The sequence below is a fragment of the Callorhinchus milii genome, unplaced genomic scaffold (assembly GCF_018977255.1).
Source record: "Callorhinchus milii isolate IMCB2004 unplaced genomic scaffold, IMCB_Cmil_1.0 Scaffold1, whole genome shotgun sequence".
Lineage (NCBI taxonomy): Eukaryota > Metazoa > Chordata > Chondrichthyes > Chimaeriformes > Callorhinchidae > Callorhinchus > Callorhinchus milii.
This window is the reverse complement of record NW_024704742.1, coordinates 15,942,629-15,955,874: the sequence shown is the minus strand read 5'-3', so window position 1 is coordinate 15,955,874 and position 13,246 is coordinate 15,942,629. Positions and strand designations below refer to the sequence as shown.

The 13,246-nt window shown below is 41.3% G+C and overlaps 1 protein-coding gene across 1 annotated transcript; it reads right to left on the bottom strand.

The window, feature by feature from the left end:
- Positions 1–244: 244 nt before the first annotated feature.
- LOC103177353 (G-protein coupled receptor 26) lies at positions 245–11,830 on the bottom strand. The gene is made up of 3 exons (XM_007891476.1): positions 11,163–11,830; positions 9,952–10,065; positions 245–1,148 (listed from the first exon to the last, which is right to left on the bottom strand). Exons 1-3 carry the CDS (start codon positions 11,828–11,830, stop codon positions 911–913), a joined length of 1,020 nt encoding a protein of 339 aa, XP_007889667.1. The 3' UTR covers positions 245–910.
- Between the last annotated feature and the right edge of the window lie 1,416 nt (positions 11,831–13,246).

Below are 13,246 nucleotides of genomic sequence, written 5' to 3'. Positions count from 1 at the left end.
TCCCCTCCTCCCCCCACCCCCTCCCCGAAAAGTTTTGGAAACTGTCGAAAGTTTGGAATGAGTTACACACTCAGAGCGCAATAACTCACTACTACCCGAACAGCACCAAACGTGAGTGTTCAGATCAACATCACATTGTGCACATTGCCCCCCACCCACTCCCCCCCCCACACACACACACATTATTATTCACTCCTAATAAAGATGATGCATCAATGAAATCATGTCCTTTGCCTCTGTCCAGTCATCTCATTAAACTTTTATTGTTGCATCGCTCTCCATAGCGAAGATCACACACGAAATGTAACCACGAAAAAACAGTATTAATCTCACAACGTTATTTTTTTTTTGCTTTCTTCCCTAAACTGTAGTCTAACCCAACGATTTTGTTTTAGCGTAATACAGGATGGGGAACACCATTAAAAGCTCAAACATTCCGACTCGCGTTTTTGACATTTCTTTATTACAGAATCACAAACAGTTTAAACTTTTTTTTTGCCACAGGATCTATTATACTCTAAACCACGAACGAGTTACATCCCTCCTCTCAAGAGGGGTATTGCCTCTGTAGTCTATACAAAGCCTTTCACAGGGTTTCAGTGATAACAGTGCAGATGACGCCAACACAAAAAAAAACTCTCCCAATATACAAAGACTCTTCAGCTCAATAATCATAACAATTTGCACAAAAAACTGCGAGAATACAAATATGTACTGAAGACTAAACTCTGACAATAATAATACATTCTTTCTTTTTAAAATATTTGATATAGAATAAAAAGATGTTTGCCTTTGGCTCTCATATTTCTCCCACCCCCATCCCTTAACACTGATCAAAAGTGCACGTAGTCAGTCATGTGGTCTCAGTTTGGGTTCATTGACAGAAATCCCAGTCTGGGGAAAGGTGTCCTCAGGTGGCTCTCTGTAGACAGTAATCGTTTTCAGTATCCAATGAGCTGTTGTGTCCAGAAGAAGGGTATAAATCCTTTTTCAACATCCTGTTGACAATGTTGACCAGGACTTTCTTGTACTGTTGCCGCAGCAGTGAATAGACGAAAGGGTCAGAAGCGGCTTTGCTGTAGGTTAGGCACTTACTCAGCACTCCCCAGTAGTAGTTTATCGCCACGAAAGGAAGGAGCTCTATCAACCTGCGGGGAAATCAAATCTGCCTCGTTAGTAAAGGCACACAGTCAAAGCAATACTGGAGTCCAAACATCCATTTTAGCTCCATCCTCACCTATCAATATTCTGCTACAGACCTCAACTGCTCCACAAGGTGGAGAAATCTTGTTTGGCTACCTACAACCCATCCCCCCACACACACATAGAGCAGTTTCCCTCCCTCGGGGATAGATAGATAAATGAATAACCCTCAATGCATCCCAGTAGCCTAGTTGTAACATGATTTATTTGCTAAAACCAATCGTGTGATGTGTGAAATTATTGATCGCCCAAACTGATGCATTCCGTTGTTGTGTGCCACTGCTCTCTGTCTACCTCTTTCTCTGTAAAAAGCAATGATAAGGAGATCGAGCAAATGACCTAGGTTTATTTTTCACTGTAAATAAGGAGTCCTGTAGCTCAGTGGTTAGAGCACTCGCTTTGCAAGTGAGAGACTTGGGTTCAATTCCAGGCAGGGCGAAACCTTGGGCAAGTTTCCTTACTCCACACGCCTAATAATAATCCCTCCAAAACAAAAAACAATAATAAAATTGGTCATTTTCAATCCACGACTGTTTGTGGGACATTGCTGTGCGCAATTGGCTGCCGCGTTCGCCCGCAAATATACAGTCAATTCACTTTACAGTATATTCTGTAAAGCACTTTGGGTCTTCTAGAAGATGTGAAAAGTGCTATATCAAATGCAAGGATTATTATTACTATTATTATTATAAAAGTACAGCATCAAATTGCATCAAGAATTCAAAAGACAGTCTATTTTATTTCAGGGAGAGGCATGATGACATGGTCCTGGTTTGCATTTGTCAGAGATGTTAGACAATTGAATATCTAAACAGCAACAACTTGCATTTATACAGCGCCCCTCATGCAGGGTAGTGTCCCAGAGCGCTTGACAGGGGCGGAGCATGACACTGAGCTAGGGAGAGGGGAAGGTGACTGTAGGCACAGTCAAAGAGGAAGGTCTTCAGGCACAACCTGAACATGGGGAAGGAAGGGGCAAGACGGAGGGAGAGAGGAAGAGTGTTACAGAGTTTCAGGGCGTAGTGGCTGAAAGCACAGCCACCCTTGGTGGAAAGGAGAACACAAGGGATATGCAGAAGGCCGGAGCCAGTCGAGTGGAGGCAGCAGGTTGTGGGTTGGAGAGTAAGCAGGTTGGAGAGGTAGGGAAGTGCCAGGGAATGAAGGGATTTGAAAATGATTGTGCGTATCTTGAACTCGATCCATTCGGCGATAGGGAGCCAATGGAGCCGGGTTAGAACTGGTATAATCGGAGTTTAGTATGGGTGAGTATGCAGGTGGCGGAGCATCCAGGATCAGCTGGATCCTGTGCATGGTGGAGCTGGGGAGATCGGCAAAGAGGGCATTTGAAAAGTCAAGTTGGGAGGTGACAAACGCATGGATGAGTGTTTCGGCTGCATTTCAGGTAAGGCATGGCCGGAGGCGGCCCTAGTTATAGAGGCCGAGGAAGGCAGTTCTGGTCAGGGACCAGATTTGGGGAAGGAAGGACAGCTGTGGATCTAACAAAAGGTTGCGCACCGGTTTGGTACATCTGAGGGATAGGCTGGGGAGGTTGAGGAGGTCAGAGCCACAGGACTGAAGACATTGTCAGGAACCAAGGAGTATGGTTTCCATCTTGTCAATATTAGTTGTAAAACCTTTGCACGAAGCTGGAGTCACAGCTGGAGGAGGAGAAGTAGATTTGTGTGTCATCCGCATACATGTGGAAGTTTACCCCATGTCTCCGGATGACATTGCCGAGAGGGAGCATATAGATGCGGAAGAGGAGGGGGTAAAAGTTGGAGCCCTAGGGTACACCACAGGTGACCGACCAGGGATGGGAGAAGAAACCGCTTGAAGAGACAAACTGAACGTGGTTTGTTAGGTAAGACTCGAACCAGGCTTGCGCAATCCCACTAAAGTGGATTAGGGAGGAGAGGCGATGGATGAGGATGGTATGTTCGACTGTGTTGAACGCAGCGGTGAGGTCCAGGAGGATGGGGAAGCAGAGGGAGTCCTGGTCACATAGAGAAAGGGCATCATTTGTGACCTTGTCAAGAGCCATTCTCTGTGCTGTGGGCAGAGTGGAAACCAGACTGGAGGGGCTCGAGGAGCCAGTGAAGGGAGAGGTGTGAGCAAAGCTGGTTAGCGACAACACGTTCCAGAGCTTTGGCGAGGAAGGGCAGGTTGGAACTGGGATGGTAATTTGTAAGATTGGAATGGTCAAGGGTGAGTGTGCGCAATTGGCTGTTGCGTTTCACGCACACTATACACAGTCAATCCACTTTACAATATATTTTGTGCAGCACTTCAAGACGTCTCAACGGCATAATAGCTATATCAAATGCAAGGATTATTATCATTATCTGGTGACTGACTTGACTTCAGTTTCTCATCTCACTCAAGAACCATCAGTTGTATTGATTGGTGAAGTAAGTACCAAAGCCCAAGGCCATTTCTCCTCTGTGTCTTCGATCGACATGCACTTCATATCATGCACAATAGGCAGGTGTGATACAATTCTACCATTTACAGCTCAGATGAGCTTCGCTTTACCTACTTAAAGCAGGTTGTGTGAAGTGTCCCTGTGGGTCTCAGCCCTTAACTTTTCATATTTTCTTTTCTTTCTCAGAAATCAGGGCACCTCCCACATTCATCTAACTTCGCAGATACATTTTGCAGCAACCCTCTTGCATTCTATTCTCAGCCACTTTGTCCTCTTTTTTTTTTAAGTGGGGCATAACTAACATACCCTGGCAGAGGGAGAAATGGGAATCCAGTAAAATTGTCTCACTAAGGATTTTATCCTGACTTGTGTTCTCAGCAATACAATGAGGAGATGCCAAAGAGTTATATAGACATTTTTGTGCCTGTTAAGCAAATCTATAAATGTTCACATGATTTATATTTCCTGGCAAAGGCTGACTATCATTTCAGCAGGCTGTTATTCCGAAGCAGTGGATTAATTGCACACCTAAAGGACTTTGTGCCAAGGTCCCAGAAGTATATTTCCCCACTGATACTCCAAATGTAACATTGCATAAACGACTAGGAACAATCTTCAAAAGCACAGAAACTGCTATTGATCTGGTTAGATTTACTCCGTTTACTAAATCAGCACCAAGGCTTTAATTTGACTAATAAGTGTAACACATATACATATTTTGTGTGTTCAAGAATGTGAGGTGTTGCATTTACATTAAACAGCCACTGTTTTGGTCTCTAACATCAGATTTCAGAATATTGCATGATTTCTTACTGCTTGCTGTGAAAGTAGTGAAAAAATACCAAGTGGTAGAGTGCACACAGCCCAGAGTCACGCACCACACCTGTTTGATTGCAGTGTTAGTGCTCGAGGAAAGCCCTAATCTTAATTACATGTCCCAGGCATCTGAAGTCTGCAGTTCACAACTAAACTATCTGGTTGCCAAAGCTGGCAAAGTCTGGTCCATCTTAATCCTTGCATATCCTTTAAAAGAAACTATAAGATATATGTTGCCCACAAAATATAGTCAATTCACTTTGCAGTATGTTCTGTGAAGTGCTTTTAGATGCCTCAACGACGTGATAAAGCTCTATATCAAATGCAAGGATTGTTATTAAGAAACCTTTATTGTGACAGTCTGATGGAATTGCAGTTAGCAGGATTTTTTTAATATTGGGTCAGTGTTCAGATCTGCTAACTCCAGAAAAGAGTGGACTCTGCTCAGGCATGCTCAACTTCGTGAGGTGATTGCTGTCCTCAGATTCTTTCTGTGCTCATTTCTAAAATCCGGAAACAAGCATCGGAAGAACAGAATACCTGCAATTGTCCCAACAGGCAGATCAGCACTTTGCAGAGACTGCAATTAAAATGCAAATTGGGGCTGCCCTGATTTTGTAACCGAGGAACAGGCAGCTACCGAGCTAAGACTTACAGATATAATTAATGTTTGTTTTCCCGGGTGAATCCCTTTTTAAAGTAAAATGCAGAAAGTATTTTAAACACAGATATGCTGATTCAAAGGATTGAGCAAATCCAGATCATCTCCTTTCTTAACTGACTTTACAGGAGGTACACATCACATGCACAGTGCCACTGCTCATAAATCCAGTTTACCTCAAATTATTGTACCTAAATAATTGTCTGATAAGGTTCCAGTGCAAGAAATTGGTAAGCAAATTACTTTGTACGTAGCTCATTGCCAGATGTTATCGCATGGAAGCATTCAACCCAATGATGGTGGTTACATTCCACACGAGCCTCCACCCCTCCAATTCTCCTCTCCTAGACTCCACTAATTCCTTTTGCAAGATGAGAGCACACCATAGGACAGTCGCTTGAGATCCAATAGCTTTACAAAGTGGAACTATTCAGTTTATCACAACCAATGCTGTTTTGATATAATGCTGTTTCCAGCAATGATCACAGGATAGTGATCAGGAACCCTTGGTTGAGTTTCCCTCTAGCCAGGAGACCTGAAACCAATTGCAATGTGCTTGCTGCTGCAACGTCAGAATTCAGCTAATTCAGCAGAGACTAGAGACTGGACCTGTGACCTTCAGGATTTGAATGCCTTCATACTAGGCAGTAGCTTTACCACCTGAGCAGAGAGGTTGCAAAGTTCCTATTCTTCCCAACTTTTGTGGCGTCCTGCTTTTCTGGATTTTGGCCCTTCACCTTGGAATTTTCAATTATAAAAAGAGAAAAACTGCAAACATAATTTACATATAATGCATGTGGAAATGTATATGGAGGTACTTGCACAATGCTTAAAATTAACCTTAAGATCAATTTAATTTGAAACATACAATTAAAGTATATAAACTAAACCTTTAAAATCGAGGTGTACTTAGGAATTGTGCAGAATTGCAGCTGTGACGCAGAGCTCACTTTCTGTCAGTTGTTCTGTAGATTAATCCTCTGATCACAGTCATGGGGAAATCTGCACATCCACCTAGCCACTTTCATAAGTTTATTATTGTAATCTTAAGTGATTTTATACAAAATTGTAGAAGAGAGGGTGATTTGAGCAAGTATGTGGGGCAGCGAGTGTAAATTCTGCCATGGAGCTTTCCTCTGGTACATTCTTTAATGATTATCCCCTAATGTAAAGTCCTGTAGCTCAGTGGTTAGAGCACTCGCCTCGCAAGCAAGAGACCTGGGTTTGATTCACGGCAGGACAAAACCTTGGGCAAGTTTCCTTACTCCACACGCCTGATAATAATCCTTCAAGAAAAAAAAACAATAATAAATTGGTCACTTTAATCCACTATTGTTTGTGGGACACTGCTGTGTGCAATTGGCTGCCCCATTCCGGCCACAATTATACAGTCAGTCCACTCTACAGTATATATTCTGTGAAGCGCTTTGAGATGTCTAGAAGACGTGAAAAGCGCTATATCAAATTCAAGGAATATTGTTATTAATATGAGATAATTAACAGGTTATTAGAATAGTGATTGATGTCTGAGGCCCAACTTCCACCTATTCTCAGCCAGCAAAGTAAGACCTACAATTTAAGATTGCAGAATTGTGGAAAATTCTTAAATTCAGGCTGTTGAAGAGTTTTGGAAAACCAGCTTCCAAACATGGATTCAGTTTAAGAATTTTCCACAGTTCTGTGCACTGGGTTACGACTTATGGGCTTTTGAATGACAGATAAAAGACTTTTCTATTGTGATGTTGTAGCTGTCCTGATTGTATGACATGATTTTTTTAATGATCGAAAAGACATCTGGCAGACCAGCTGTGAAGTCAATAGTGGAAAGAAGCCAATGGTTATATTTCCAACTAGGCCTGAGGTTTTGAGCAATGAATAATTAGTACAGTTGCCTGTGCAAAGGCCACCTATTCAATCAATGCTGTGCGCTACTGAGATTAGGAGTAACCACGAGTTAGTAGGATAGTTTATACCAAAAGCCCACAGACTATACAAAAATATATTTGCCTGTATTTCAATACAGATTGGGGTTTATTGGTATTAAGTTAGGAATGCTGGCCTACCATAGTGTAATTTGACTCTTAGACTGGATCTGTGAATCCCAATAGAAAATGTTATCAGATACCATTTTGATACAATGAGTAGTTTATAAGAAGCTTATCTTTCTGATCACTGACACTTTGCAGATAACATATGCAGCATCTAAAACTAATGGAAACCGAGACAGTGTTGGAGTCAATATTTTTAAATTCAACCTGCAGCTAGCTTACAGTAAACCTGTAACTGGAACACTGGTAATACATCTTTGTTGTACAATTACATTTAACCAGTTTTATGGCAGATTTTGCATCCATTTAACATGAAAACCAAGACAGCAGCCAATTCTGCTGTATAACTTTAGGTTTAGTGCATTCGTAGTGATTCAATTTAGCAGAAGTGGTTTGAGATCAGCTCCAAGACATCACTTTGGATGAAACCAGTGCAGTGAACTTTTATGGTACATTCATATCACAGAACTTATATTGATACACTGACAACGGAATAAAAAGACAGGTTTGGGATTACAAAGGGCTATTTCAAAAAAGATTCCAAGAAATATTTCATTTCCCAGAGGGTAATTAATGACAGGAACAGATTAATAATAATAATCCTTGCATTTGATATAGCGCTTTTCACGTCTTCTAGACGTCTCAAAGCCCTTCACAGAATATGCTGTAAAGTGAATTGACCATATATTTGTGGGCGAAACGCGGCAGCCAATTGCACACATCAGTGTCCCACAAACAGTCATGGATTGAAAATGACCAATTTTTTTTTTGGAGGGATTATTACTAGGCGTGTGGAGTAAACAAACTTGCCCAAGGTTTTGGTCTGTTTGGAATTGAACTCCAGTGTCTTGCTTGCAAGGCGAGTACTCTAACCACTGAGCTGCAGGACTCCACCAGGAAGGGTGGTTGAGGCCAAGACATTGGACTCATTTAAAAATAGCCTGATGCTGTAATGGAAAATAATAATTATTTTTAGTTGGTTCAGTGGGTATTCTGAAAGGATGAAATCAAATGGTCTTCAGAGCCTTCATTCAAAGAGATCTTGTGAAATCAATTCAATGTGAAAATCCACAGTAAATTGGGATAACCTGTATCGTGTAACTGGGTCATTACACTTCAGAATTAACATTTTAAAAGCTCCAAGGCTATCCACTGGATTACCTTTACATATTTAGTGTTAGTATGAAGACATAATTAAAATGTTAACCTTTTCCTGTGCTGATAAGTCATAGTTTGTATAAGGTTATTGGTATGGATGGGAATGCAGGGTTTTCCTTTGCCAAAGTTTACAGCAAAGTCAATGGGACTCTGTTTCTGCCCACTTGTATCAGTGGGAATATAATTTAAGTAGAACAAAAAATGTTTAACATTTACAATGACTAATATTTACAATGAAAATGGGGCAATTTATTGAAACAATAACTTGCATCTATACAGTGGCTTTTATGTAAAAGGTATGTCTCAAAGTGCTTTATAAAATAAAATCCCATTCTGTAAGCAACCTAATTTGTGCCAACTATAGTATGTCCTAAAACAACAATGAGATGAGAAGCCAATTTATTTAAATATGGGATGAGACTGAATCGGAAGCAATTTAAACCAGGATAACACTGAGAAACAAAATTCATGTTTCCTTGAAATTTCCTGGGAGGTAGAGCATGGAGAGAGGGGAGGTCTTTTAACATCCACCTGAATCACAAAGTAGATAGGACCTAAATTAAAAATGATGAAGATTTATAAATAAACAACAATCTTATATTTAATATGCCATATGACGTAGACAAATATGCCAGCAAAATCTGTGCCAGCCATCCCTCAAAAATAATTATTATTTTTACAAAGGGAGTCTGTGCTTCTAGTGAAGATGAAAAAAGTGGAATGGCTTAAAAAAATCAGCATTTTTTTCATTTCTCAAACAGTACCTGTTCCCTCCCCCAGCCTCCACTCCCCCATAAGTAATGAACCAAATGTAATGTTCCGTTGCTGAGTGAATATGGAAAATACAACATTTAAAATAACATAATCCTTGCTTTTGATTTAGCACATTTTATGTCAGGGGGAAGTCTCTGAACAATTCACAGGATATTATAATAATAACTATAATAATACTGTAAAGTGTGCTGACTGTGTTTTGTTGTCACACAGAGCGGTTAATTTACACACAGCAATGACAAACAACTATGAAGTGAATAACTAGTTTTATTTGGGGCTTTGTTGCCAAGGACACCTGTCTTTTCTAATAAAACCATGGGATCTTTAATGTCTACCTGAACAGACACATGGGACCTCAGTTTAATGTTTCTTTTGAAGGATGACACCTCTGACAATGCAGCACTCCCACAGGACTGCTTTGGAGTGTGAATCCTATGATATAGCCGAGTGCAAAGTCCCTTGAACTCACAACCTTCTGATTCTGAAGTGCTGCCATCTCACAGAGGTGCGAGAGTGCTACCAACTGAGCCAGGCTGACATCTTCCAGTTAATATGGGTTACATTAAATAGACTTCTTAAAGACATGCACACAGTGGAATCCCAGATTGCAGTCGCAGTAACTAATGTGACCAGAAACTATAATTGATTATCTGTGTGAACACATCCCCTTGAGAACCAGCTTGACAATTAATCATGAAAAGGCATGGACATTTTCTTGGAAGCATTTTTTTGTGTAACACATCACTGAATTGTTTTCTTGAACGGCAAGCAGTCATACTTGTGATATTTCTGATATTTGTTTCACAAAACTGAAGTGGATCCAACAGACAAAAAGGAATTCTAACAAAGTTGAAAGTGAAATATTTTACCTGGTTATAACGTAAGGAGCAAAGCAGATTATAAATGACCCTATAAAAATGCTGATTTTCTTTGTTGCACGCTGTCTTCTAGTTTTTTGCTCTGCAAGGCAACGCTGTTTTACACTGAAAAACGTGTAGAAACAAAAAGAAATATTAATTTGCTGGTGCGGATATGGGTATGATAAAGTACAACTTATATTTATATAGTGCCTTTCACAATAAAAAAAATCTCATAGTGACTCAATCACACATTTCACACAGAATGAGATTAATTTGAAATAACATGAACAGCAATAAGATGATTAACCAATTAATTAGAAATTTTGGGATGCATTTATTCCCAGAAAGGATATAAGATGGACAGTAAGTGAAACTCCCCACAGACAGAGAAACCCTTAACCTGAATTAATCTACCTGGATGACAAGGCAGATGGAATAGAAATTAATGATTCAACCAAAAAAAAGGAGTTAAGCATGGTCTTATAGATCAGTTACTCGAAGGTCAATAGATATGCACATAAATAGTCACATGTAAGTAAAACATCTCATCTGTTAGAGAAGTATAATTATAAAATGCTTTGAGCAATACATCAGAAAGGGCAAAAACAATCAAATAGCAAACAGGTAATTGAATCATATGACTGCACAATGAAGTTAAATTTATGTAGCACGGCTGTATCTGTAAACAGGTCTCCACAGAAAATATGGCTGCAAACAAAACAGCACAGAGTGTATTTAATAATTAATATCTTGGAGAGTTTAGAAGCCGCAGAACACTATGCAAAGCTAAATGACTTTATTTGATAGAATGCCCTTCCCAGATCACTCACAGCACTTTTTAACCAGCCTTTATCTGAGTGTTTTTTTTAAAAAAATCATGAGTATCAACTACAGGATAATTAATACTGCCAATCGTTACAGCAGTATCAAAGTACTTCCCTAAAATGTATTAACGTTGAACCTTTATGCTACAACTACATGCGAATTGTAGTCACCCTGATGATTTGCTAGTGGATGCGAAAATGTAACTGTACCACTATTAACACACTGTCCTGTTTAAGACAGTCCAACACCGAAAGCTTGAATCACATGAAATGCATATTTAAAATCACCAAAAACAACTCCTTGAGGTAATGCAGTTTTCTTTTCCAACGGTTACGTTTTCCATATTATAGAGACTATGGTGAGCGACAAATATAAAGGCGAAAGGCGTTAGTTACCTGGGATGGATATCCACTAGTAAAACGAGAGTCTGCATGGTGATAATGTCTATTCTTCTGCAATGAAAGCGTGCAACTTTCAACACCTTCAAATACGTAAAACACAATACTACAAGAGAAAGCATGAAGCTGGTGGCGTGAAAGACGATGGTGAACACTGTAAACCGTCTCCTCTCCATCTCTTCTTTGAGATGCAAAGTGCAGGTTGAGTAAACATTATTGTAACCGACCCAGGTGAAGAAGACTGAGGCGATGGGGAAAGTGAGAGAATGGATCCAAGTGTAGCCCATCATAAGCAGAGCGTCCTTATATCTCATCTTACTGGCATAGCTTAAGGGGAACACCACAGCGATCCACTTGTCTATGCTCAGCGCTGCCATGCTCAGCATGGTGTTGGTGTTCAGAAATGTTTCCAAAAAGCCCACTGTTTGGCAAATGCAGTCACCAAACGGCTGCTGCCTTTTGACGATCCCCAGCAAAGTCGAAGGCATGTTCAGAACTGTAATGAGCAGATTGCAGAAAGACAAGTTAACTATGAAGATGCCTGGGACTTGCTTGCGGATGTCGGAGCTGTAGATGAAGCATATCAGCACCAACAAGTTCGACAAGAGAGAGACGATCAGCACCACAGCGATGAACAGCACCAAGAGAACTTCTGCCAAGTCCATCTCAAAGGGTCGCCTTATACCAGCAAGTCACAGCCCATCCTTTGTGTCCTGAGAAAGGCTAAATTGGACCATCAACACCTCCCGGGACTGACTCGGGTCTGATACTTTTCAATGATTTCTCAATTTCTCGCAACTCCACAGGATCAGTCGTTTTTCTTTTCTTTTTCTTCTTCTCCTTCCTCTTCTTCCCGTGGCGTCCCTACAAACTCCTGAGCTGTCCAGGGTTTGCGGAACCGAAAAGAAGGCTGCGCAGGAAAGATAAGAGATCGGAGTCCCTAAATAAAAAAAACCTCACAGATGCTGCTGCTGGAATAAACCCGGGGCTCAAGCTCAGTTCTCCCACTGCCCCATCGGTCCAGTCAGAATGCTTCAAACATCCATCACTTCAACAACGTGATAGAATATAGATCTGGATTCTCTGGCACCGAAAACACACACCAACACACACCAACAGAACCTCTTCTGAAAGAGACTCTTTGCAGCAGCTCTTTGCTGAAACTGAAGGAACAGGTACTCAAGATCTCCCCCAGAAACACACACACCGATTGTCACCACTTCATCACAAGCTCCGAGCAATAACACGGAGCGGATCATGCGCACTCCAACCACACACATCCAGGCTCATCACACCGAGCTGGGAGAGAGAGAGAGAGAGAGATGGGGGAAGAGAGAGAGAGAGAGAGATGGGGGAAGAGAGAGAGAGAGAGAGAGAGATGGGGAAAGAGAGAGAGAGAGAGAGATGGGGGAAGAGAGAGAGAGAGAGAGAGAGAGAGATGGGGAAAGAGAGAGAGAGAGATGGGGGAAGAGAGAGAGAGAGAGAGATGGGGGAAGAGAGAGAGAGAGATGGGGGAAGAGAGAGACAGAGAGAGATGGGGAAGAGAGAGAGAGAGATGGGGGAAGAGAGAGAGAGAGAGAGTGATAGATGGGGGAATAGAGAGAGAGAGAGTTGGGGGAAGAGAGAGAGAGAGAGATGGGGGAATAGAGAGAGAGAGAGTTGGGGGAAGAGAGAGAGAGAGAGTTGGGGGAATAGAGAGAGAGTTGGGGGAAGAGAGAGAGAGAGAGAGAGATGGGGGAAGAGAGAGAGAGAGAGAGAGAGGTCGTTGGTACCTTTTAAAATAAAATGCGTCCTTCGAGTTTCTTGCAAAGACATCACTGTTGACGTGAAGCAAGATGACGCTCTTCCATTTCTGTTTATTTTCACTTATTATGATTTCCATGACATCCATGACGTTTGGCACGGCTGGTAACTGCTGTGTGTGTGTGTGTGTGTGTGTGTGCGCCCTTTACTGCATTTCATGCCCAGGTTGTCTTTTCCATGAGTTATAATAATAATAATAATAATAATCCTTGCATTTGATATAGCGCTTTTCACGTCGGGAGGACGTCCCAAAGCGCTTCACAGAATAGACTGTAAAG